We start from the raw sequence: 24,976 nt of genomic DNA on the forward strand, positions 1-24,976 counted from the left end.
ATTGACATCCAGTGCCCTTTAAAAATGTGTTGGGGAGTTATTGGGATGTTTTTGTTTTTGCTTTGCTTTTGTTTTTATATCGTGTTTTTATATTGTGAACTGCCCTGAGACCTGTGGGTATAGGACAAATGAATGAATGAATGAATGAATAAGTAAGTAAGTAAATAAATAAATAAATAAATAAACATTCTTCTTTTTTTCAAATTAGCATGTCCAAATGGTCATCCCTGCACTATTGGAGAGGTAAGAGCTTTCACAGATGGTGTGTGTATTCTAGTTTATTTCTTTAAAAGCAGTCAGTGGTACAGTTTGTGTAGCACTTCATTCTTCTTCAACTTTCTGTCACGTGTTCAAGGGCTGACTTGCAAAGCAAACTAAATCAGAACTTTGCTGTGTGTGTGGCTTTTGTTTCTTTGTTTCTTTAGTTTTGCAATTGCTTATCATTTTGAAAGATAGTTGAACCTTAGGGTACGCTTATCCAAGCAGAATTACTTTAGATTTCTGCTTCTAATATTCCATCCCTCTCTTCTTTCAGTGTGGTCGTCCCATGCAACGTGGTTTGTGTGTTGATTGTCGTGCTGTAATAGGAGGCGACAACCACAGAGCAGTGCCAGGCTTTCAAGAAGCACAGTATGTTTTTATGTTAGCTTTTTGGAATGTGGAATGGCAAATACTTTTTTAGAGTGTTCCCTAGTCCCCTAAAGATTGGGAGGTGGGATCTATGCAGCTATTTAAGGTGAATCTGTTATAGAACAGGGCTCTGCCCCATCAAGTTGTAACAACTTTAGAGGTATAAAAAAGCAATTTACCTTCCTAGATTACTGCAGTGATTTCCAGTTCACCTATTTCAATGGCCATATTCAGAAGAACACCCAAGGCTTCAAAACCTACTATTTAGGAAGTTATGGCTGCCCCCTCCCCTATCCTTTCCCCTCTTCCTATCATGTTCCACTTTTGACCCAAAGATCTGGGCTTGTATTGATTTGACCCAAAGATCTGGGCTCCCTATTTTATGTCCAAAGTAGAGAACTTTGACTTAACACTGCTCACAATTATCTGAGAGTAATTCTCTGTTGGACTTACTTCTGAGTCCAATGCATGTATAGAACAGGCATTAACAAACAAGAAAAAAGCCAGGATCGTACTATGGCTTTCCTGATTTTTTAACTTCATGAACTTCATTCACCCCTCATTTTTATTTATTTATTAGAAGAATTTCTATATCTCTTTATATAAGACACGTCAAGGCAATTTACAGGATAAACAGTTCACTAAAAACACAACAACAGCATTAAAAACAAGTCAAGGGGGTAATTTAAGTTGAAACATATAGAACAGCAAATAATGTTATTTTAACATTTTACATACTACCTATGTAATATGTTTGTATCTATTGTTTTAGTGTGATGATAATTATTGTCTGGATGTCTGGGAATCATAGAATTTTTAAGCGCAGAAAAGTACTGTTTTGTAGCAAGTGTGCACACACCGACTATATTATTCTGTGCAGGAGTATTCAGGACAGGTCACAAACTGGCCATGTGCTTGGAAAACCTGAAAAAAGAGAAGCTGAGGTAGCCTCTGAGAGGGAGATGTCTCCAGCTGTCCTGATTCTGATTCGCTTGCTCACTCATTTGTCACTGCTTCTGGGAGCCACAAAAGATCACCAGGTATTTTCAAATAGAACTAGAACTGCGCAATTCTGTCTGAAAAGCATTGCTTCATGAAAACTGAAGAAAGCCTATCTGAAATGAGCTCATTTTTTTTTAAAAAATGGTTTATTCTCAGTATCTTGTGAAGGAGATGATCGGGTGCAAGCATGTCTCGTCTGGGATGTGTTTCCACTTGAGGCAAAGTGCCCCACTGTTTTTGTTTTTTAAAGTATTATTTTAAAAATGTGGTTGTTAACGATTCATGCAGAAATTCTTTTGTTACATTTCAACAATACATGGAGGATTATTTATACTCCAGAACTGAAGGGAAAGTAAGACTGTTAGCAAGCTTCATATATATAGTATGGGAAACAGCCCTACTAGAAAAATTAACCAATAAGCTGAAACTGACATGGGGGCAAATAGAAGAAGACGGCTTCACCCCAGTATGGCTCCCCTTTATCACATACACAGCCCAACAAGACAACGACAAAAATCCACCAACAGCATACAAATCAGTATGGCTAACCTGATCCAAAACACCCATCCACCCCCACTCACACACGAAACAAAGACCACCACAGCCAATCACAAATGAGCAATCATACCCTAGGCCAACTCTAACATCCCTCACCACCAAAGGAACGAACAGCGAACAGCAGAGAACTAGTACAAGCGATGCTGACAAAAAACTCCACATTCACATCTTTCCCCCATCTACCTCTTTTCCCCTTTTCTTCCCAATGTCTCAACAAATGAAACTGATCTGTAAAAATGTTATGAGAGACATTGCACATACTTTTGTAAATCAAGAAAATATTTAATAAAAAAAAAGCAAGCTTCATATATGGATAAATGTTTCCTTGAAGCTGAAAAGGTACAGTGGTACCGCAGTCTATGAACTTAATCTGTTCTGGAAGTCCGTTCTTAAACTAAAACCATTCTTAAACCAAGACACACTTTCCCTAATGAGGCCTCCTGCCGGTGCCCTTCCACTGTTCGGCTTCCATTCTTAGACTGAGGTAAAGTTCGCAAACCGGGACACTACTTCTGGTTTTGTGGAGTTCGTAAACCGAATAGTTTGTAAACAGGACTGTTCTTAAACCGAGGTACCACTGTACTGTACTCAGTTTCTCATACTATAGTGGACACTTGTGGTAGACAGTTCATTACAATAGACTTCTGGCTTCCTCAAGGATGAAATCATTTAGCACAGTTGTCCAACGATTTGGCATCAGGTGGTATTGACATTACACAGGCGCCTTCACTATACTCTTTTCAGCCCCTCCTAAAAACATTTTTGTTTAGACAAGCCTCAGGTTTTTAATTTTTATAAATGTTTTGATTATTTTACTACTAATCTTTCTGTTTTATTCTTTTTGTAAACACTTTGAGATTTTTCAATAATCAAGCAGCATATAAATTTTATGAAATAAATAAATGACTGACTGTTACTCTGCATGCCCTGCAATAGAACTGCACATTGCTCACTCTGAACCTTGCATTTTGTTCTTGGAAGTCCCTGCTACAGATCATAAAACCACCGGTTCGGGATCCAGTGAGCTTTCTCATGCAGCATATTCTTAAGGACTTGGAGCAACTGATGAATACTCTTGGGAAGAGTGCTGATGAAACCACCAATGTTGTCCATCTCATTCTTTGTAGCCTTCTCAAGGAGCCTCACCAACAGACAGGCCAATGTAAGGAGAGCAACTTGCAAAATGTGGTTGCTTACATTTCTAGTAAAGCAGGCCTAAATTCACAGCATTGGCGTTATATTTCAAAGTTGATTGAGGCAGTCGTGGCAGAGTTCTCACAAAGAGCTGTATTGTACCTATTTCTAAAAATAAGTAACTTATTTTAATAAGTGAGTGGCATGTAGTGGCATGTCTGCTCTTAACCTGATTTCATAGTCTCATTGCTTTCATTATTTAACTATCCACTTTTCAAAATGGTCCTGTTTGCATTACTGGTGGTTCTGGGTAAATTCCTTTATTGGGCTTTGCATTATTGAATCATAGTACTGATAAAGTGAAGAATACACACAGAGTATCTTGTTTTTACAATATACACTGTAATTTACATGCAAGAATGCTGTCCACATTGAATGGGCTTGGCTCCTTTTGTGACTTTATGTGAGTCACTTAATGACTATACACAGAATAGGCCTGTGCATCACCCTGGAACATATATAGAAGCCACACCAAATTTGACACATTCTGATGTTTTAGAGCTGTTACCCCCTTAATGCCATGGTTCTCACATAGTACTAAGCCATGGTTGGGGAACTTCCTTGGCTCCACAGTCCAGATACGCATCAGACTTAACCTCACCAGCCAAATTTGGCAGGTGGACACCGGTCAATAATCTGATGTCACAAATGTCACAATGATATCAGGTGATTTGGCACTTTGAAGTCCCAAAGTTGAGACTTCAAAGCTCTGTGCAGGGCAGTTGGCAAACTTGCCAAGAACCCTACACAGTAACTTTAAAGCTCCTGAGACTTTGGCTGTCCGGTCCACCAGCTAATGGGTTGTATAGCCAAAGCTTGCTTTTTGCAGACATCAGTTCTTCATGTTAATTCTCCTTTGAGAAACTCTCATGCACTGCTGATCCAGCAGGCTTTAGTTCTCCCACTCATCCATGGATAGGCAATGTGCCTTCTTTTGCCAATGTGCAGTTGGGAACACACTTTGTTTCCATATTCTGCACTGGCATGTGGGTCTCTATGTGTCCCACACCTGAAAGCACATATGATGCCAGATGTAGGGCAGGTGGGTGTGGTTTGGAGGAAATTGCCTTATGGGCCAAGTTTGGCCCCCAGCTTAGTGTCATGTGTGAACCCTGTTCAGCAGCTAAACCAGTGTTTCTCAACCTTTTTTGGGCCAAGGCACACTTGTTCCATGAAAAAAATCACGAGGCACACCACCATTAAAAAAGTTAAAAAATTTAACTCTGTGCCGCCCTATATTTACTATATAATTATGACTGTAAGAAACACTTGCCAATTGCTGTGTTGGTTGCAATCTCCTGTAATAAGGCTTCACAAGCCGCTGATTTCTCTGCCAGCACAATCCTTTGCTCAGCAAGTTTCAGGTTGAGCTCATCCAGCCAGCTTCTTTAAGTTTGTCTAAAACCACCCTCCCGTGGTGGTGGCTGTTGAGAGCTGCGCTCGCTCTGCGTCGTGACCCAGCCGGCTTCCTTTCCGGCGGGTCAGTGATGTTTATTGGCGGCCGCCAGGCACGTGACAATGCAAATCGCCCTTCTCGTCGCCACACGTCACGGCACACCAACCAGCGTCTCGCGGCACACTAGTGTGCCGCGGAACAGCGGTTGAGAAACGCTGAGCTAAACCATGGTTTGTTTACTAACAACAAACTATGATCTGAAGCCATGGTTTGTTATTGACTTACAAGTCTTGGTTTGTTAAACATGGCTTAGCATTATGTTAGAGCCTGGCACCCTCCCTTAGTCATGGTTTGTTTGACCATCCCATTCCAGAAACTCACCAAGCATAAAGCAGGAACAACAGAAAAAAAACTTTGGCAAAATAAGCTATGATTTGTTTGTGCATCTGTGGGGCAACTCTTTGTTACATCATGGTTTGTTAAACGAACCATAGCCTTAGTATTTTGTGCAAACCAGGCTAGACAATGGAGGGATGTGTAGCTTATGTGACCTTTTTTGGTAGTCAGGGGAAGAAACCAGGTTTCCTCCTTTTGGAGGCTAATACAGGCAGAAGAAACTGGGAATTGCTATCAATAATCTCCAGCCCTTTAACAAAAGCAGCGACAGAGAACTATTAATTGTTACTGCTACTGCCACTTTCCATAGCTGGCCCATGCCACATAACTGCATGCAAGGAAGCAGGGATAATAAGAAGGTGTTTCATGCAATAAATGTTCTTTTGCAGGGCCAGTGCGTTTTGATGGTCAACTCTCCACAAAAGAGCAAAGAAACAGCTGGGAGGGAATTGTTGCACGGATCATTCTTCCTGAACTGGAGGTAACAATAACACACTTCAAAATTTGTATTTTCTGACAGTACACAGACTAGCCTTATGGATTATACATATTACATTAGCAGCAGATACAACATACATTGTTATCCTCATTACAGTGGAACATGCAGTGATGTGTATGCAGATAGGTCTGTCACTTCTGCAAGGCTGACAGAGTAGCTGTTGAGCAGGGGAGGGAAAGCACAAGAATGAGAAATCTTTATCTACTGCTGATTTAGCAACAGATAATGTCACCTGTCAGCTGCAGGAAGCAGTGGGGATTCTAGCAGATGCTACGTTGACCTCCCCATTCTTTTTGTGGTGCAGAAGAGAAAGTAAGGGACGCGGGTGGTGCTGTGGGTTAAACCACTGAGCCTAGGGCTTGCTGATTGGAAGGTTGGTGGTTCAAATTGCTGTGACGGGGTGAGCTCCCGTTGCTCAGTCCCAGCTCCTGCCAACCTAGCAGTTCGAAAGCATGTCAAAGTGCAGTTAGATAAATAGGTACCACTCCAGCAGGAAGGTAAACGGCGTTTCTGTGCGCTGCTCTGCTGCGCCAGAAGCGGCTTAGTCATGCTGGCCACATGACCCGGAAGCTGTACGCTGGCTCCCTCGGCCAGTAAAGCGAGATGAGCGCCGCAACCCCAGAGTCATCCGCAGCTGGACCCTAACGGTCAGGGGTCCCTTTACCTTTAGAGAAAGTAAGCATGAGAATCCTCTCTTTGAAATCTAATGTGCCCAGTAATTCCTTCCAAGGCTAGTGGATAAAGTAATGGTGTGCACTTAGGGAAGGCATTGCCAAGGGCAGGTTTAGCCCTATCCATTCTTACTGTCTGACATGAGCACCAGATCTTGTCCAGATTACTGCATAAAATTGTTTGGGAGTTCCTAGGGACTGAGGGAGTTGTGCTCTGCAAAGCTTCACCCTGGGTTCAGTTTCTTGCTGTGATGCTACAGCAGGACTCTAGAAGCTAGTTTTTTTATTTATATTGATAGGAGTACATTTGAAATAACATTTACTAATTAGAAAAATTAAAGACTTCTCTTTCAGAACTAACTCTCCTTGATACCCCACACCTGCAAATTTCATAATAGTTCTAAGGAAGTGAGCATTTCACGTTTTGAGAGCTAAGGTGTTCAGAACCCACAGGTGAACTACCAGTTTCTATTATTCAAGATGCAGTTAGAATCACACCAGTTCCTAGATCAGCATTAAACCCCACTTCCCAGCCATGCCTTAGAGAGAGGGGGGGGGGCTGCATCTTAATGGTTATAACCCTCACTCCCTAATTTTCCCCATGCAGGTTCTGGATAAAACACTTCTGGAGTTGAATCGACAAATCAGTGAAGATGAGAGAATCTCTTCGAACCCAGTAGTGAAAGTTGTATATGGGGACCCTGCAACCTTCCTGTTCACACTGACCAACAGCCCTGTACACTGTTCCAGGATGTGGAGCTGCAAGAAGAGGATCTCCGTTGAGTACCTGGGGCATGTTGTCCAGCAGAAAGGTGGCAAGGACACACTGCCCATCTTATGGAAGTTTCTGCAAAAGGTGAGCATGCCCAGATTTTTGCCAATGGCCCTATTACGGGAATACACGAGTCAGAAACTGCCATGCAAGGGACCCAAGTGTACACTGCTCTTCATAATTTATAAAGGGGAAACCCTAATATATGCCCTTCATCTTCCTTTCTCTTTTCCTTCGTTTTATGAATGTTATGACTTTGATCTTATGAGCAGAAGTCTCCTGTCAGCTACTTGTCAAAAGCTGAAGTACATCAGTAAGCATCAAACCAGGCAGGTGCTTTGAAATATTAAAATCACAGTCATAGCATAAGATAACTTTATGCTGGTATCTGTGATGTAATGACTATCAGAGACCCAAGTCTACTTTACCTCCCAAAGGTATTGAGTGCTGTCAGAACTGGATTAAGGGAACTGTTATTCATGTTTCTGTAGCTGAGATTGAGAGGAACCTAAGGACAAGGGGAAAATTCTACTGTTAGAAGTTTTTTGTTGATCCAACACCTAGCTGTTTAACCCTTTTCTGCACCTGGATACCACTTGCCTTACCATCTGTGGCGGGGGGGGGGGGAGAGAGACTGGGTCACAGTATCTTTTCTTCCTTTGGATGGATGAATACTTGGGGGGTTCCCAGCTTTCATTGCAGGTTGGGGGGGAAATGGACACAAAATTATCACACGCACACCCCAATTAGAAGAAGTGCTTAGTCTTAGGCTTCACCAAGAAGCTGAAGAAAAGATTCATGACCACTTTTAGTACTCTTTTATAGCAAAATGAGACATGTTGGAATGATGTGCAGTTTATTTTGTGTTAAAAAATATTGTTGGGGGGGGTCTTATGTGATGAGATGAGCTTTGCACAGAGCAAGGTCTACTTGTACCAAGCAGATCTCTGCCCAGAATGACTTAAAAGTAAATGCTTCATTTATACCTTTTTCCTGGTGGAAATATTACTAGAATTGAGAATATTTTTTTGCAGCTGTAGAAAAATAAGGGGCCAAGTGGTTTAGGCAAAAAGCCAGAGGGGATGCATAAAATTGTGTAAAGCTGAAACCAAGAGAGAGATTGTGCAGGGGTCCTGCTTATTTTGAAATCTGGTAGCCCCTTACTAAATTTGCTTTGTAATGAAGTTATACCTGTGGGAAGCCATGTTCTACGGACTTTCCAGATATGAAGAGTTCTGTGTATATGTTAATTTCTGCTTATTGACAACCACCAGTGCTGATTCTTCTACATGGGAGTGACTCACCTGGTGAGGCAGAGCTATAGTTGCTTCCTGGAAGCAGCATCATTGTGAGGTGACAGCAAGGGGTGGGGGGGCTATGCAGCAGCAGAGGCAATCTGGTACTCTCACGAGTGCACCTGCACAGGCCCAACCTCACTGCCATTTCGCTCCTGGCTCTCCTGGTAAGCGGCAGTGATACCACTGTCTGGGCCAGGTGCAGCAATTGCCTCCTAAGGGGAAAGCTACTCATGCTTCTGTAGTCTTTCAACTCCTCTTATCTCATTAACACTACTCTGCTTCATTTTTAGGAAGCTGAATTGAGACTGGTGAAGTTTTTGCCAGAAATTCTGGCCCTGCAGAAATACTTGGTGAAAAGGTTCCAGAACGTGTCAGAGCTGGAATACCGAAAGATTGAAGATTTTCTCAACATTTCCGCAGGTAGACTCTCCCATATTAAGTTAGCAGAGCATTAAGGCGTGTGGTTAACAGCAAGCTTCACATTTATACAAGTCATCCCTGTTTTGTGACCTTGCACAGAGCAAAAAAGAGGAGAAAAAATGGTCACCTCATTGTGGCAATGCATCCTTCAGGAAAACACAACCATTGTTTTTGTAGACATAATGGATATGATCCAACTAAAATTAAGCATTTTGAAGTCTCTCTGATTTGAGAGGAAACATTAGAGACATGCTTAAATTTCTGCCATTGAAATCATTGGGATCCAGAAGTGTTTAAACCAACCTGGATCATGATCCATTTTAGCAGTGGGAAGCCATGATCTGACCAGGAGATAGAACTTGCTTATATTTGTAGCAGCATTTCATCACAATTAATTTGGGGATTCAGTGCTACAACGTACAGTGGTGGACACTAGCTTAGATGGCTTTGAACGATGGCATTCATAGAGGATAGGTCTACCTGAAAATTAGGCAGCTTAGTGAAATGGGATGCCTGAAACCAGAAACCAGAAACTAGATATAAACGTCAGGAAAGGGTGTTGACTTTGTGCCATGCCTAGGGCTTCCCAGAAACATGTGGCTGGCAGTTATGGGTACTGGATTAGGCAGACCTTAGGTCTGCTTCAGTAGGCTGCTCTTAGATTCTTACTTCCTGAACCAAAACTTACTTGGGCAATAGCTCCCTTAGAAAGACATGCAGAACTTTGCAATCTTGCATATGTCACATGCTGTTTGTTTCTTGCATATTCCAGAAGGCAAGAGGTGCCTTATGACAAACAGAGTGAAGATATTTCTGGCTGTTTGGAACAAACTGAGATCTTCCTTGGAAACCAGTGGTGAGTGGCCAGTTTACATCATTACTCTAGAAAAATAGTAAGATTGAGAGGTCACCTGGTGCCATCTAATGGTAGCTTGGGTCTTTAATGCTGGAAGAAACACACACTAGTCTCGTCTCCTGAAAAGAGTCTAAAAAGGTTGTTCCATTTAGCAGTCTCTCCTTTTACAGTACTCCCCCACCCACCCTTAACACAGGACAGGGTGAACTAGTAGAACATAACACAGGACATTTGAGTTTAGAGCAAAGGACTGTGCAGTTTATTACAAGAATGTGTTGGATTGGCAACTTTGAGATTAAATTTAAGTGGCAATGGATAGGAGGGACCCAATGTCTGTGTGAGAGCTAAAAAGAGAGGTACAAAAGTGCAGGTATTACCTATTCCAGAATTATAGAAGGGAAAGAGGGATGGATCAAGTTTCTCTGGCCTTTGGACGCAGGGGTGGTAGCAATTACGGGTCTATACATTATGAGTGCTTGGGAGTCAGACACCCTGGCTTTTTTATTAACAGCTGCTTTGTCATCAACCCAGGAAGATGGAAGTAATAGGCGATTGAGGGCAGATTGATCCCTTCTAAATCTCCTTGGACTCCTTATGGCATGGAGCTAGTCTTAATGGTGTTGGGTGGTTTATGTATTGTGTGCCTCTCTTGGAGACTAACATATACAATATATAAAAATAATGGATATGGAGCTAAGGGAGGGAACACTGTGGGAAGGAGACGGAGGTCAAGCTATGACTGATCCTGAACCAAAAGGCCCGGCTTGGGCAGCTCAGGATTGTACACGGAAGGCTTAGTGGAATCTCTAATACGCTTGATCATCTAATGGAGAAGTTTTCTTAGATCAAGGGGAAAGGAAACTGCATTTAAGTTGCAAATTTCCCCACCATAGCTGGCAAGTTCAAAAAGTGTGTGTGGAGAGAGAGCTTGAGAAATACTGGTGTAATTCTGGGTGGAGATTCTGATCCTTCGGCTCTGTATTGGCCAAATTAGTGGACACCCCTTGAATGGCTTGATTGACTTAGAAGAGACTAGGCAGAGAGGAAGGCATTTTCATTTTATGGAGTGTGCATTTCTCTTTGCTTAACTGTTTGGAGTCATTCCTTGTGAACATGCTGAAGGTGATTTTTGCCCTGCTTTCCAGCAGGTTTGCTTAGTTCACTACTTTCTAAGACAGAACAAGAATGTGGGAGTCGAGGTGCTGGGGCAAGAGAAAATTAGAAACCTGGTCACTCACTAATGTTTTCTGGTCCAAATGCAGGTGAAATTAAACTCCCCAAAGATTATTGTGCGTCTGACCTCACTTTGAAGAGTGACTTTGAGATCCTTCTGCCTCGCCGACATGGTCTAGGCCTCTGTTCCACTGCCTTGGCCAGTTATCTCATTGGCCTACACAATGACTTTGTCTACACCGTAGAAAAATATACAACAGATGCCAAAAGGTATGCCTGCATGTGTATCTGCTAGAATCCCTGCTACTTCCTGCAGAGTGACAGATAGCCTTATCTGGTGTCAAATCAGCAGTAGAGCAAGATTTCTCATTCTCTTGTGTTCTCCCTCCCCATCTCAACAGATACTCTGTCAGCCCTGCCGAAGTGACGGATCTACATGTGATCACTTACGAGGTGGGGAGGGACTTGAGCCCGCTGATCCTATCCAACTGCCAATACAGCATGGAGAAAGGAGGAGAAGCCCTCCAGGAACTGGAACTGGAAAAAATTGAGCAGCAAATCACTAGCAGATTCCTACAGGGAAAGCCTTTAATCACATTGACAGTATGTATCATGGAAGCTTGATGCTGCCACATAGCTTTCCTGGTGCCTTTTGAGATCCATTTGTCAGGTTAGAGAGCATTATTGCAAAGGCCTGCTCACTGGCATATTTTCTCTCTCTTTCTCACCAGGGCATACCCACTCTGGTATACAGGCATGACCAAAATTATGAGCATCTCTTCAGTGATATCAGAACCAAGCTGAGCCAGGTGAGCTTCAGAGATGGGAGAGAAAGAATACAAAAAGTGGCTGATTGCATTTCAGTAAAGTTTTGTTACCATTAGGATTAGCTTCTTGCTGCACAGTGCCCGATTCTGTGCTTGCTTGGTTTTTGTTGGCATCCTTCTGTCTTGAGAGAGAATGGAGTGCACCTGCAGGGGTGAAGTTAAACCACTAGAGAATCACAGTGCCTGCTGTGGCTGCAGAGACCAGTAATTCGTAACTGCGTGTTTTTGCTGTGTTAGCAGCACTGAAGTAGCGTGTATGGAGGTCAAGCAACTGTGTGTATTGCCCAGACAACAAGACCCCCTTCTTGGCCTCACTGATGTAGTCCATTGGGCACCAGATTGGCTGCAGGTGTTGCCAGAAGGAGGGGGTATAAGATGCCACCCAACCATCTTAAGCACTCCACTGCGGATTTGTGTAGGGTTTACTCCTTAGCCTCCCAAGATGTCCCACAAGGCAGCAGGTACATTGGTAGCCCTTTGGAATTCATTGGGACACTTCCTTCTAGGTGTGCTTGCTGTCCAAGTCAGGGCCTGGCAAACAGCTTCTATAACTTGGAAGAATTATTGCAGAGAAAAGGAGTGGACTATATAGAGACTGAATGCAGTGTTTGCAACAATCTGTGCTGAATGCGTATGGGTTGTGTTTTTTATATATTTTCATGTCTTGAAGGAGTACTTTCCTTTATAGCAAAGGGCAACAATGATGGGCATTGATTGGCTTTCATTCCCTTGAATTACAGAGCTCTCTGCCAAATTCCACAATTGGCATGATCAGTGGGGAGCTGCTATCCTACAGTGACATCTGTGAAGCTCTGTCTGTCACCGAAATAACCTTAGGATTCCTAGCTGTGGCCGGAGGAGACCCAGATATGACTTTGACTAAGTATGTTGACAATATCCTGCAAATGGGCCGTCAGATAAGTGACCACGTGCTGAAGGTAAGTGCAGGGGGAAAGAGGGAAGTAGACTAGGCTGAATGCGATGACTGTCTTACATGGCCCAGGCTAAAGGAGGTGCTCTCTCCTCCCATTTTTTCCAGAGGTCCAAGTTCCATTCACCACAGCAGGTTCTTTGGCATTCCTCTTGACCTTTTGAGCTGGAATGGGGGCCCCACAATTATACTATCTATTGGAGAAAGCACAATGCAACTGTTGTCTTCCAGCTTACGATTTAAGTCCCCTTATTTTGGCTGTTTCTGACTTTTAAAAAGAACGTCTTTTTGCTATTGCAAGTTTTCAGTCAAACCGGTTTTTTGCAAGAACCTAATAATACCACACAGCCTAATGGTTTATCCACACGCACCTTTCCTCCACGCTTTCCAGGCATGGTCCTTGCATTAAAGCTCCACCTGCTCTTCACCGCTGAATTGGAGCAAAATTGCCATTTTTTGCGCTTCAGCTTTAAAGAGCAGGTTTTCGTGGGGAAAAGCTCCGGGGTGAGAAAAAGAGCACTCAGACACAGAGCTTTAAAGCTCAGGCCTGTGCCTGGAAATCACAGGGCAAAACGTTAGTGGGGGTACTTCCTAGCACCCTACTGGTCCAAAACATTCTGCTGCCCCAAGAGGTGTTGAAATGTCACAAAAGGGGATGCTGGTTTCTGTTTAACTTGATACAGATAAAAAGGCAGTTATGTATACACAAGAGTTGAATAACAGTAAACTCTTGGGCACTTTAAGATGAGTTTCAGTGAAAACAGAAACTTAAAGCTATTTTTAAAGAAAAAAGATGTTGCCAGTTGCAAATTTATTGTCTCTAGAGAATATACGTGTAACAGAATGTATATATTAATTTCATTTCATTTATTTTATTCCTTTGCTGCTTTTCACTCACACGGGTCACGAAGAGGCTTACATAGATAAATAATAACATAGTAGAACATCACAATTACAACATAATTCATGCAAAATAATTAGCAAATCAAAAGTAAAATAATTACAAATCATCAATAAAACAACCACCTTCTACTAAACATTATTAACAAAAAACAACTTTTGAAATATATTTGCATTTCTTCTAAATGAAGGTTTAGCTATGTCCACCTCATCTTCATACCTATTGTAAACCTAGTTCTGAATTACAGTAAACTTAAAAATGGTCAAACATTGTGTGTTTCTTACAGGTGCTGAGCCGATGTCACCTAAAGCACATTATTGCACTGTGGCAGCTCCTTTCAAGCCATAAATCTGAACAGCTGCTGCACCTGAAAAAGGTAGGAAGCTGAAGGGGACGAGGATGAGATAACTTGATGTTTTGTGCTCTTGTTCTCCCTTCTTCCCCTAATGATGCTGTTGTGTGTTTCTTCCTTGCCATGTATTTCCCAGGATCCCTTCACAGAGGTCAGTGAATCCTATAAAGAGGAGCTCACTGCAGAGAACACAAAACTCCTCAATGCCTTCCTTATGCACGCTGGGCTGGAGTCCTTCCTCCAAGAGTTGCACGAAATGATCATCCTGAAGCTGAAACATCCCAAAGCTCAGGAAGAGTTCAATCCCAAGTGGAGGTAAGACCCTGTCAAGCCCAACCTTTGCATATTTTCTTCATCACCTGAATGTAGCTCTTTTGTGCTTGTGAACAGTGCCATATACTGCAGAATAGCTAATTATACTTGTGCTCACTCCCTCTTTTTTCACTCTCTCTCTTTCCCAGCCTTAAGGACACACTTATTTCATACCTCGAAACGAAAGGGAGCAACATACCAGAAGAACTAGAGGATACATTCCCAGAAGAGATTCTGCTCTCCCAATGTATCGCTGCCTGGAAAGTGGCTGCCACTCTTAAACGAGACCGAAGGCTTGGTTAAATGCAGACACTGTGCTGCTTCCTCTCTTTTTGGCCAAGCTTGCACATAGCAAAAACAAAAAAACACCTTTTGGATAAAAAAAAATCATTGACGAAGGAGAACCTAATGGAAAGAGTCGCTGCGCGATATTAAGAATAAACTAAAATGTGTAAATCTTAATTTAAGCCATAGAAGCTAAAATAAAAATTATATTTATCCCCTAGTAGAGCACAAGCTGAAAGATGCAAGCCACATTCAGAGGAAGGCAAAAAGACCTTTTCAGTGGCAAGTTTAGAGGGCTAGCATAACAGGCCCTTAAAAAAACCAAGGTATAAATTGTCAGTATGGGGCTATAGAGCAGGGGCTGTGTGTCACCTTTCTGTGGGATGTCTCTTTTCCCTTAAGTCACTCAGGTCGGCAAGATACAAGGAACCAATCCTCTTTCCCTCAGGTTTTTTCTTAGTCTTCCTAAGTGCTACCAAAGCTGCCTTTCTCTACTATTAGGGGCATCATTTGTTTGTAACTTTTATTTTCCCATGGTGTGTCTGTTAGTCTTTGGATCTAGGCGCCCAAACGACAGTTGTCAAAGCTGGGTCAAGGAAGTTTTCCAGGTGGCTTTCTTAAAGCCATTCATCAGGCACAGACTCTGAACTAGCTTGATGTCACTGCCTACACAAGAAGCAGCCAGTCAAGGCTGCCTAGCCTGCCTGTTGGCCATTGTGAATAGGTATATTCACTCACTTAGGCAGCCATTTTCATAATCCCATGAGTGTCAAAATCTGCTTGTTTCGCAGCTGGACCCTTGTATGCATAAACTTGGTTTTCCTTTCTTTGAGCTCCACGACTTAGATATTCCAGTTGATGTTAGTGCTTTGAATATAACAACTGATTCGCTGCTGGTGTTAAATTTGCAACTGTGATCATGATTAACTATGCCGTCTTAATTTCTGTTTGGGCCGAAAAATAGCTCAAGCACATTTCTCTAATCAGCTTCATGAAGGAAACACTGAAATGTGTTGGATTTATTGGACCAACTAGGATGCTTTCAAAAATAAGATAGCTATTTTATTTCATTTTAATAATGTTATGCTTAAACTGTCAGCTATATACAGCACATTTAGGAGCTTGAGATGCTGTGCCTCATTAAAACAACAAAAGGAGGAGATTCTGTGGAAGTGATTAGGATTTCTAGAAGGAGGAAGAAAATACCACTTACTCCTGTGTGAACTGTGCACCATTAATTGAATGAACTTTTAAAAATTTCTTTTGAACTGTATTCATGTGGATTTTTAAGCACCTTTCCCAAAATATTCTTCTCGATAGATGGATGAAAACGACAACCCAAAATATTTTGGGAGGAATTTCTCAGGGTGAAAGTAAAGTAGTATCTGCCACTGCTATAAATGATACTAGCCAAGTTTTGTTGGTGCTCTAAATTTTATGTGCTTTATAAATAACAAGGTTCTTAATAGGTGTGCTTGCACATACTTCAGTTTACCAAACTCTTTCTTAAAGGGCTATGAAAAGCTCATTTCACATATTCTGAGTACCGGTACTTGCATTTCTGGCCATCTGCATAACTTCCCTAAGCTTCACCTGTTCAACATGCATAATCTATTGATAATCTACACTGGGTACTAAATCCAGTTTATGAGTCACTGCTGATCCAACTGATCTCTATTTAAGTAGTTACCTTATTATTACTAGAAAGTTCTGAGTCTGGGGCGGAGTTGCTTACACTTGCTCTATTTCCAAACAAGAATACAAGGAACAGACACAGTGAAGGAACAAAATCCATTATTCTCCTTGTGGATGATGCATTTGGCTGTGATAAAATTAACACTGTACTGGTGAAACAGTAAACTGTGGCTTCGTTTACAAGTATACTGAGTTGGGGGACCATAACCAACAAATGTTTAAAAATTATTTTGTAGATTTTTTTTTCTCCTTTTAATAAAAAATGGCTACACAAGACTTGTATTGTGTTTAACTGTCCTGAAATTTTGCTATCATCATGAATTCAGTCTGGAAAGTTGATTGTGTTCCTTGTTACTTACAGCATATCTCTACTTATACCATTATTTCTTGGGTTGGCAGGGGTGAGGTTTTCTATAAACTTGCAATTCAAAAGCAAATCAGCATAAGCTTTTCCCAATTATTAATCAATACGGTAGGTCCGAGATGCTTTTCTACACAGAAGAGGGACATCTCTTCAATACATTATCCATTGATTATCTGCTCAGCATGAAATCTATAAATTCAGTGACCTAAAGGTTCATTCATTTTGGAGCTGGGTTTGAAAGGAAAGGCAAGATTATAATGATGGGGGCTTTGCTTGTTGTGCAGTGCTAAGGCCATCTTTCTTTACGTACAGTATAGGGTTTTTGCAGCTGCTCCAGATATTCAACAGATAGTTTCTAGAATGATTAAGCATCTTTTGGAGATAAATTTCATATTGCTGCATCTAGCATGGTGGTGGGGAACCTGCAGCCTTCCAGTTAGACTTCCTGCTCCCATCAGTTCAGGTATTGAACTGTTCCCTTCCCTGTAGGAAGTATGCAATGAGAATGTATATAAGTGTGTTTTTCCTTTTGTCCATCCTGCATGTTTGCAAGCAAGGACCCTGTTAAAGATCAGGCTTACTAGCCGCTTTGCTTCATCCTGTCTTTGGTTGGTCTCTTCATTCTCCGACTGATAGCCTCACTGATCTCTATACGGGCTCCTTGCATGCAGCTCCTACATGGAAGGGAGCAGTTCAGTATTTTTACAACAGAAGCTCTGGGTAGTTGAGCAGAGTTACAAATTTGTATGTGTGAGTGACATACCGGTAGAGACAGAGAAATTCCAGAGGGGCGATCCTGTTAGGCTGCAATAGATTGTAATGGATTGCTTTGAAGCAGGGCCAGATTTTGGTTTGATGAGGCCCTAAGCTACTGAAGGTAATGGGGCCCTTTATATGTCCAGCTGCCCTTTGTCAACAACAAATGTCACTGTATTTTTGTGTTGAATATATGCTATATGGTAATTGATGGACCTAATAGGTATCTAGCGCCATTTGCACATGTAGCCACGCAACCAGTCCATGCAGAATGTAGGCACCCTATGAAGAAATGAGCAAACCAGTGATATTTTAGGGAGCAGGCTAGCGGGTGGGGCCCATTACTTGCATCATAGGAGCCTACACAAGACAAAACACTTGCTGTATGTAGGTTTTATTTTATTTGTTTATTATATTTTGGAAATGTACATCTAGGGTTTTTTTCCCTTTAAATTTTTGTGGGGGCCCCAAGAGAGTGGGGTCCTAAGCTATACCTTGTTTAGCTTATACGTAAATCCAGCACTGCTTTGAAGTCACTTCAGTGGGGGGAGGGAGAGACCCCCCCCCAAAAAAATCTCCTTGTCATGCCCTGTATTTTTCCACATAAGATTATAATGAGGAATACCGCAAGTATTTCTATGGTTGTAAAGCCCTTCACAATTTGGTGAGGAACATCCTTCAACGTAATGAAATCTACAAATTGTACATAAATGCAATGCTATAGTCTTGTCACATTGGGATTAACAGACTCAAAATCATAAACCTGTAATATTTACAAAATAGTAATACATACCCAACACTGCTTTCTATTCTTATTTTACAATGCTTATTTTACAATGGTATTCCAGGACACTGTGCGATACACTCATGTTATAAACTGTAATTTATACAAAAGCCAAAGTATCAACCCAGGTGTATGTAATTAACCAATAAGTTACCTCAGTCTTTAAAGGAGGGCTTTACATTTACGGTACAGTCCTTTGCCACATGTGCCACGTCGAAGGTAGTTTACATTATCAGATGCCCGTGTGGTCTCTTGTATGTGGGATGCACACTGAGACCCATTAAATTTCGGAGCATAAGAATAAGGAACAATATAAACGATGCTCCCCTAGTTGCACACTTTAATGAAGCATCACATACTGACGAGGATTTATCTTTTTTCGTTATTTGGACATATCATGGACCCTTGGAACTAGCCAAGAAGATTCTTCTACAGAAAGAGACCAGATTTATTTACTTATTATTTAATACATTAACACCTTAGGTCTCAATACAGATTTAGATCTTAACTGTTTCTTATAAATTAAGAACTGTAATCTTGCAGCATTTTGGGGGGTTATCGCTTTAAGACTGAGGTAACTATTGGTTAATTACATACACCTGGGTTGATACTTTGGCTTTTTGTATCAATTACAGTTTATAACATGACTGTATTTTTCCACAACAAAGGTGGCAACCCAAACAGCAGAACTTTCCCTTCCATCACTCGACCTGCAGTGCAGGGAGAGAGAGCACCCTTGGGTCCGCTCGGTGGGGGGCGTGATCAGTGCAGGAGCAGCCCAGGAAGTAGTAAGGCGGAAGGTCCGGCTGGAATGGCGGACAGGGAAGAAGCCGAGGTGCGGGTGGCGGAGGAGACGTTGCGCGCCTGGGAACGGTAAACTGCAGCGGAGAGGTCAAGTCTCTCTTCCAAGGCGGCAAGCGGGAGCGCGCTATCGCTGGGGGCTGCGGGATTTGCATTGTGCTTTCCGGGCGGCTAAGGCTGCGGCTCGCTCGTGCGCCACCTCCCGGGCTTACAGCTGCAGTACTTGCTATTTCACAGGCTTGCCTAATTGTCCCCCGGCAACAAGCGCGCCACCCGGGCTGCTCAGGCGCACGTCGTTTTTAGCTCACTTTTTGCATGGTTATAAAATGCCTTGCCTAACGCTGCAGTGCCTCAGGGACCGTTGCGTTTGGGAGCCAGGAACTAGTCACGTTTCTCGTCTAGCAGCAGCAGCAAAGCACCTTCTCGCCCCGAGGAGCAAAAACTTAACAGCGCAAAAAACTTAACAGAGCAAAAAACTTAACAGCGCGAACATAAGCTGGTTGGTTTACTGGGAAGCCAGCGCCATCGATTCCGAGCGAGCCTCCTTAGGCATAGCTGCCAAGTTCTCCCTTTTTTTAAGGGAAATTCCTTTATGCTGAATAGGCTTCCTCGCGAGAAAAGGGAGAACTTGGCAGCTATGTCCTTAGGATTTGCGCCTTAGCGCTATCTTTGCTGGTCAATAAACAGCCCACTCATGCAGTGCAGTCCTACACGTGTCTCTCCTTAGCAGCAGGACCCACTGACTTAAATTGATCTGATTCCCCAGGCAAATGGATTTAGGATTGCAACATTAGTGCCTCGTGCTGCTGTTGAACTGAATAAAAGATAAACCTTACAAAAAGAAGTTGGTTGGGTTTGGACCGCTGTGTTGTCAACAAGTTGTAGGGCAAAAAGTTCAGGTTACCTAATCTTGTCAGCTCTCCTAAATATGATACAAATCAGTTCAGGCTAGAGAACCTTTGTGCTGGACTACAACTCCCATCAAGCCTAGCAATTGGCTGCACTGGCTGGGGGTTGATGGGAATTGGAGTCCCAACAGCATTGGAGCGCCAAAGGTTTCACAGCCCTCAATGTGTCAATGGTGAAACAGCGGGTGGAGAAACTTTGGAGGATTGACTCCAGATAGTAAATTTACAGTGAAGGGTACGGATATATATATTTGAAAGCAGAATGGTTTGTCTGCTTATATGTTGTTCCAAATGTCAATATGCATTCCCTGAGATTGAAAACAACAAAAGCAGACCACTGTTTCCCATCATCTCCCTCCCACACAATTAAAAGATAAAGGTATCCTTTAGTCTTAAATTTGTTTGCTGGGGTTGGAGAGAGATGTTCTTGTATTTGTGGATAGACACATGTGTTGAAGCAAAATGAGTTGGTTTCATAAGCATTCTGGGCCGACAGAGGTCTCCTGTACTGTATAGTCTTATTAGTCTGGAGACAGAGAAGATGCTGGAGTTTATCAAAAAGAGCTGATTTGTATGGTGGAGGCATCGTTGGTGTATACATTTATTGTCCCTCCGCTATCTCAGGGTTAAACAGATTGTGCAGTATTTCAAAAGGCTACAGAAACCTGCAGAACCTTTGAACCAGAGGCAATCAAGGGATAACACAGTGAGCAATGATGCTTCTATCATACTCCCCCAACACAATGATAATTGCCTGTGCCCGGCCTGTTCTGGTGCTGGAAACAAACAGATGCTACCTAGTTCTATTATGTTTCATAGTGACCAAGCACAGCTGAAGGCAGATGTAATTGACCAGGACACCCAGGAGTGGCAAAGCACCCCCTCCTTTGCTGGACTGGAGAGAGTTGGAGGAGTGGATCTGTCTTACATCAAAGGAGATGACACAAGAGCCTGTGCTTCACTGGTGGTGCTCAGCTACCCAGACCTTGAGGTAACCATCATAGATCTCCCAGGTTCTAAGGTTGAGAATAGAAGGAAGGGTCTTGGAGTTCTGGTAGGCCCTGGGTAACTTTAAATTAGTAGCTCTGTTTGCCTCCAGGCATTGAAAGGCTGAGGATAAGATGATGACAGCAGTTCAGAAGTAATTCAACAAGACATGAGTTTGGGGAGTTTCTGCCAAATTATGATCGCTTGATCGCTATAGACTTATGAGGATGTTAAGATGGTAATGTGTGTTTATTACTTCACTTGCTTGAGAATGTGGTCAGCCGCTCTTGCTCATTCTGAGTGAGTTACTCCACAAGTAAATATTTCACTCTGCATTCTCCCTCGATCTTTTTAGGTCTTGTATGAAGACTGTTGCATGGTAGCTGTGAATGCCCCATACGTGGCAGGTTTCCTGGCCTTCAGAGAAGTCCCTTTTCTTGTGGAGGCCGTCCAGCGTCTAGAGCGAAAAGAGCCTGGTCTCAGGCCCCAGGTGTGATATTTCCCCCCTCTGCTCAATCAGACCAAGAGTCCATCTAGTCCGGGATATTTTCTTTCCTGCAGTGGCCAACCAGATACCTCCAACAAGCTCACAAGTAGGGCTAGAAAGCAACAGCCCTCTTCTGCTGTGGCTCCGCAGAAGCTGATACTCTATCATCATCATCATCATCATCACCATCATCATCCCAGTTAATTTGTATATTGCTTACATGCCGAAATATCTTCTCAGCAGGTAGCATACTGCTTCTGAACATGGAAGGTTCCCTATTGGTTTCAGCAGCTGCTTTTATCTTTCCTTCATGGAAAATTGCCACTAAGGACATCTTTTCTGCATAAAAGTTCTGTACCAACATCTGCTTCACAGGAGAGCTCGCCAGGCTACCAGCCCCACATGGCATCTGTGCAAAAAAAGAGGGATGCCACCTATGCTTATTTATACGGCATCTGTAAATGAATGCAGATTGCTAAATCAGGATTTGTTGCTCCTGATTTAGTCTGTTGCCCTCTGTTTTGATTTTACGTGCTTCTGTTTTAATATTCGGTTAAGTTTCCTTTTATATTGCTGAGTTGTAATATATTTTTTTTATTAAAAAAAAACAAGTTGCTTTTAGCAACGAGTAAGAATAATAACTTGGATCCAGACTTAATCATGCTTTTGCAGTCAATGCAGTGAAATCAGTGGGACTTAAGCAAGCTTTGCTAGATCTGAGTGATGCAGCAGTAGCCAGCCAGGTGCTACTGCCACCCACACCTGTCTGTTTACCTGCTCAGCATATTTCTCCTGTTACACTTCCCATTGAAGCATGTGCAGGGAAGCAAGGAGCTGGTGCATCTCTGAGCGCATGCCAAAGGGATCCAGGTGATCTCTAAAACGGCGTATGTGGAGTCATCCACAAGTGCTATGGGAATTCCCTCACAAAAGAGGTAAGACTGGAGACGAATGTTTGGAACCAGAAGGATGGTGAGGCCTGAGGAACAGGCACTCCGTCACATGTTCCTTCTGAACTTGAGGTGAGGGAATTGTGTACATTGCTCACTTCCTACCCCTGCAGCTCTACGTCCTCAACGAGGCATTCCTGGGGTATGGCTCTGTGATTGCATCTCATCTCTTTCAGCATTGGGGGAAGATGGTGTGAATATGTGGGTACATTCTCTCTCACACACACACCCTCAGTTATTGAAGACGTCTCCCACCCTACATCAACTGTCACTTACGCCCCTCTTTGTGGCTTTTCTAGCTCCTGCTCGTAGATGGAAATGGCATTCTCCACCACAGAGGTAAGACTCTTGAATTGGCTTTTTAGTCTAGCAACAATCGGATTTTCCTTCCATATTTGGTTGGTCTGTCATTGCGCCTGGGAGTTCTAGAGATCCCAGCATGGGGAGCTTCTCTCCAGTGCTGGCTCCCATCTTTTACAGGGCCCTTAGGAAAGATGCCCTCTGTTTACACCCTCTCTCACACAAACACCCCACTCAAAGGGGGCAGACCACTTCATTGCCACTGTCCCCTCACCCTTTCCCTCTGGACCCAGTTCTCCCAAAGGCTGCTCTTATCATTGCTTGCATGCTTGAGGAGAGCAGGTGAGGGAGCAGTAGCAAGATGGGAAGAGGAGCACCAGCCCCACAACTGGGTGGGGTATCCTCTTGATGCTGACCCCTGACCCTGGGTCCAGCTCATTGCAAAAGTTTGTGGGCTTGCCTCTTCTGGCGTGCTTTAGCTTTCCTTTGGTAGTTTGGTTCTCGCACCCTCATAAAGAGACCCACAGCAAGTCGGAAAGCTGCCTTCTTTGCTTCAGCATCTTCCCACTTTTCCTTCGGCAGGCTTCGGCATTGCCTGCCATCTCGGTGTGCTCACAGGCCTCCCCTGCGTTGGTGTAGCCAAAAACCTCCTGCAGGTTGATGGTCTGGCCAATGACGAGCTGCACAAGGAACAGGTAAGTCCGGGATAGCGATTCTTAGCTCACATTCCAAACGGCCATCGGGAAGGTTCGTAGATCAGCGGCGGAGCATCTGCTTTGAACGCAGAGGGGGGCCAGGGTGAATCCCCAGCATTTCCAGGAAGGGCTAGCATTTCCAACGCAGGAAGGGCTAGCATTTCCAACGCAGGGGAGGTGTAGCCCAGGTGTAACACTGCTTCCAGCCAGTGTTATAAACAAGCTAGAGGGACCAATTCTCTGTGCTCAGTGTAAGGAAGCTTTCTATGAATGGTACATCAAGTGAGCCTTTGCTTATTGTCCTCTTGTAGGAATTGTAGAAGATTTTGCTGGTTTATTTGCACTGCAGTTGCAGTTCTGCTATGTATATGTGTGTGTGTCCCATTAGAAGGGATGCATTGACCAAGATGCGCTGTGTCAGGAAACCACAGCCAATCTTGGATTCCTGACGTGTGTGCATAGACATGCATTTGTTGCATGCACCTGAGAACAGTCTTATGGGTAAGCGTAATGCATTTTACGCATAGTGGAGTGGCCCCAAAAGGGAAGTCACTCCTCTTTGCGTGGCATAATCCCTACAAGAGAGAATTCCACCCAGGCTATTCCTGCCCCAGACTCTTCCTTCAGGGACTTGCTGTACAGAGCTGCAGGACTGAACAGATACTAGCAAAGGAAATGCCTGGCGAGTGTGATCCCAACCTCTTTTTCTTTTTCTTAATTGTCTCCACTTTCAATTCATAGTCTTTTTCACAGTTCATTTACATTTAGTGAGAGACACTTTTGTCATAGACATTTTACAGTTGGGGGGGGGAGGAAGAGGTGGGGAGAGAAATGGGGGTATTGTTCTTTTGTTCTGTTGCCTATTAGTGTAGCAATTTGTGTCTCACCATCACATGGGTAGGTCTTTCGTTTATGTATATATTTCTATTTATAAGGCAAGAGATGAGGGGTTCTGAGCTTGGTTGCTTGCGTTCAGTTGCTTGCAGTGTGGGTTGTTTGTGTAGGGGTGGGTGGGTAGTATTAGGTCAGGCATAGGCAACCTTTGGCTCTCCAGATGTTTTGGAACTACAGCTCCCATGATCCCTGACAACTGGCCCTGTTAGCTAGGGATCATGGGAGTTGTACTTCCAAAACATCTGGAGAGCCAAAGGTTGCCTATGCCTGTATTAGGTTGTTGGATCCCAACCTCTTAAAGCAGAAGGAATTCTAGGAAGTCGCCTAACGTTGATCAAGTTTATAACCCCATGGACTCGTTTTAGCTGCAACAAACCTATTGTATTCTAGATCCAAGACCTTCAGGCAGGAGGAGACACATTCCCCCTATTGAGTACTTCAGGGAAAATCTTGGGTATGGTAAGTACTGGGGTGCAGGGAGGGGCACTATTGATAGTGAGCAGAGTAGGAAGCGCTAAGCCCCTACCAAGGGTGTCATCAGATAGATGGGGAGTAGGCCCTGGTGGATCCTTTGAACCAGGCAGAGGGCCTTCTTGGTAGTGGCACCCTCCCTGTGGAATGCCCTCCCATCAGATGTCAAGGAGATAAAGAACTACACAACTTTTAGAAGACATCTGAAGGCAGCCCTGTATCAGGAAGGTTTTTTTGTTTGACGTTTTATTATTTTTAAAAGGTATTTTGCTGGAAGCAAAATAAAACCCAGCCAGGTGGGTAGGGCATAGATAATAAAACTATTATTATTATTATTATTATTATTATTATTATTATTATTATTATTATATCGTCATCGGTCATTGTCGTCGTCCATCTGGCAACAGTGAG

At 43.1% G+C, this 24,976-nt stretch overlaps 2 protein-coding genes across 9 annotated transcripts in view; both read left to right on the top strand.

The window, feature by feature from the left end:
- The window catches only part of RNF213 (ring finger protein 213), a 94,016-nt gene extending 77,572 nt beyond the window's left edge, over nt 1-16,444 (top strand). For both annotated transcript variants that reach the window (XM_060270902.1, XM_060270903.1), the window contains 15 exons: nt 209-243; nt 536-630; nt 1,511-1,670; nt 3,172-3,352; nt 5,566-5,657; nt 6,954-7,202; nt 8,707-8,836; nt 9,609-9,692; nt 10,955-11,135; nt 11,267-11,468; nt 11,597-11,674; nt 12,433-12,630; nt 13,811-13,900; nt 14,013-14,191; nt 14,338-16,444. In XM_060270902.1, coding sequence (XP_060126885.1) covers nt 209-243; nt 536-630; nt 1,511-1,670; nt 3,172-3,352; nt 5,566-5,657; nt 6,954-7,202; nt 8,707-8,836; nt 9,609-9,692; nt 10,955-11,135; nt 11,267-11,468; nt 11,597-11,674; nt 12,433-12,630; nt 13,811-13,900; nt 14,013-14,191; nt 14,338-14,491 — 2,108 coding nt within the window. In that variant the 3' untranslated portion in view covers nt 14,492-16,444. The remainder of the gene's footprint in view (nt 1-208; nt 244-535; nt 631-1,510; nt 1,671-3,171; nt 3,353-5,565; nt 5,658-6,953; nt 7,203-8,706; nt 8,837-9,608; nt 9,693-10,954; nt 11,136-11,266; nt 11,469-11,596; nt 11,675-12,432; nt 12,631-13,810; nt 13,901-14,012; nt 14,192-14,337) is intronic.
- Nucleotides 16,445-16,580: 136 nt separating this feature from the next.
- ENDOV (endonuclease V) overlaps nt 16,581-24,976 on the top strand; it is a 158,571-nt gene continuing 150,175 nt past the window's right edge. For 6 of the 7 annotated variants that reach the window (XR_009557056.1, XR_004691878.2, XR_009557055.1 and 3 more), the window contains exons 1-6: nt 16,581-18,945; nt 20,601-20,772; nt 21,124-21,258; nt 22,505-22,544; nt 23,088-23,200; nt 24,485-24,553. Coding sequence is in view for 2 of the 7 variants with exons in the window: in XM_035104154.2 (XP_034960045.1) it covers nt 18,716-18,945; nt 20,601-20,772; nt 21,124-21,258; nt 22,505-22,544; nt 23,088-23,200; nt 24,485-24,553 (759 nt within the window). In the remaining 5 variants the exon portion in view is untranslated. The remainder of the gene's footprint in view (nt 18,946-20,600; nt 20,773-21,123; nt 21,259-22,504; nt 22,545-23,087; nt 23,201-24,484; nt 24,554-24,976) is intronic. The other variant, XR_009557057.1, reaches the window with a different exon arrangement.

The sequence above is a fragment of the Zootoca vivipara genome, chromosome 2, assembly GCF_963506605.1.
Source record: "Zootoca vivipara chromosome 2, rZooViv1.1, whole genome shotgun sequence".
NCBI classification, from domain to species: Eukaryota; Metazoa; Chordata; class Lepidosauria; order Squamata; family Lacertidae; genus Zootoca; species Zootoca vivipara.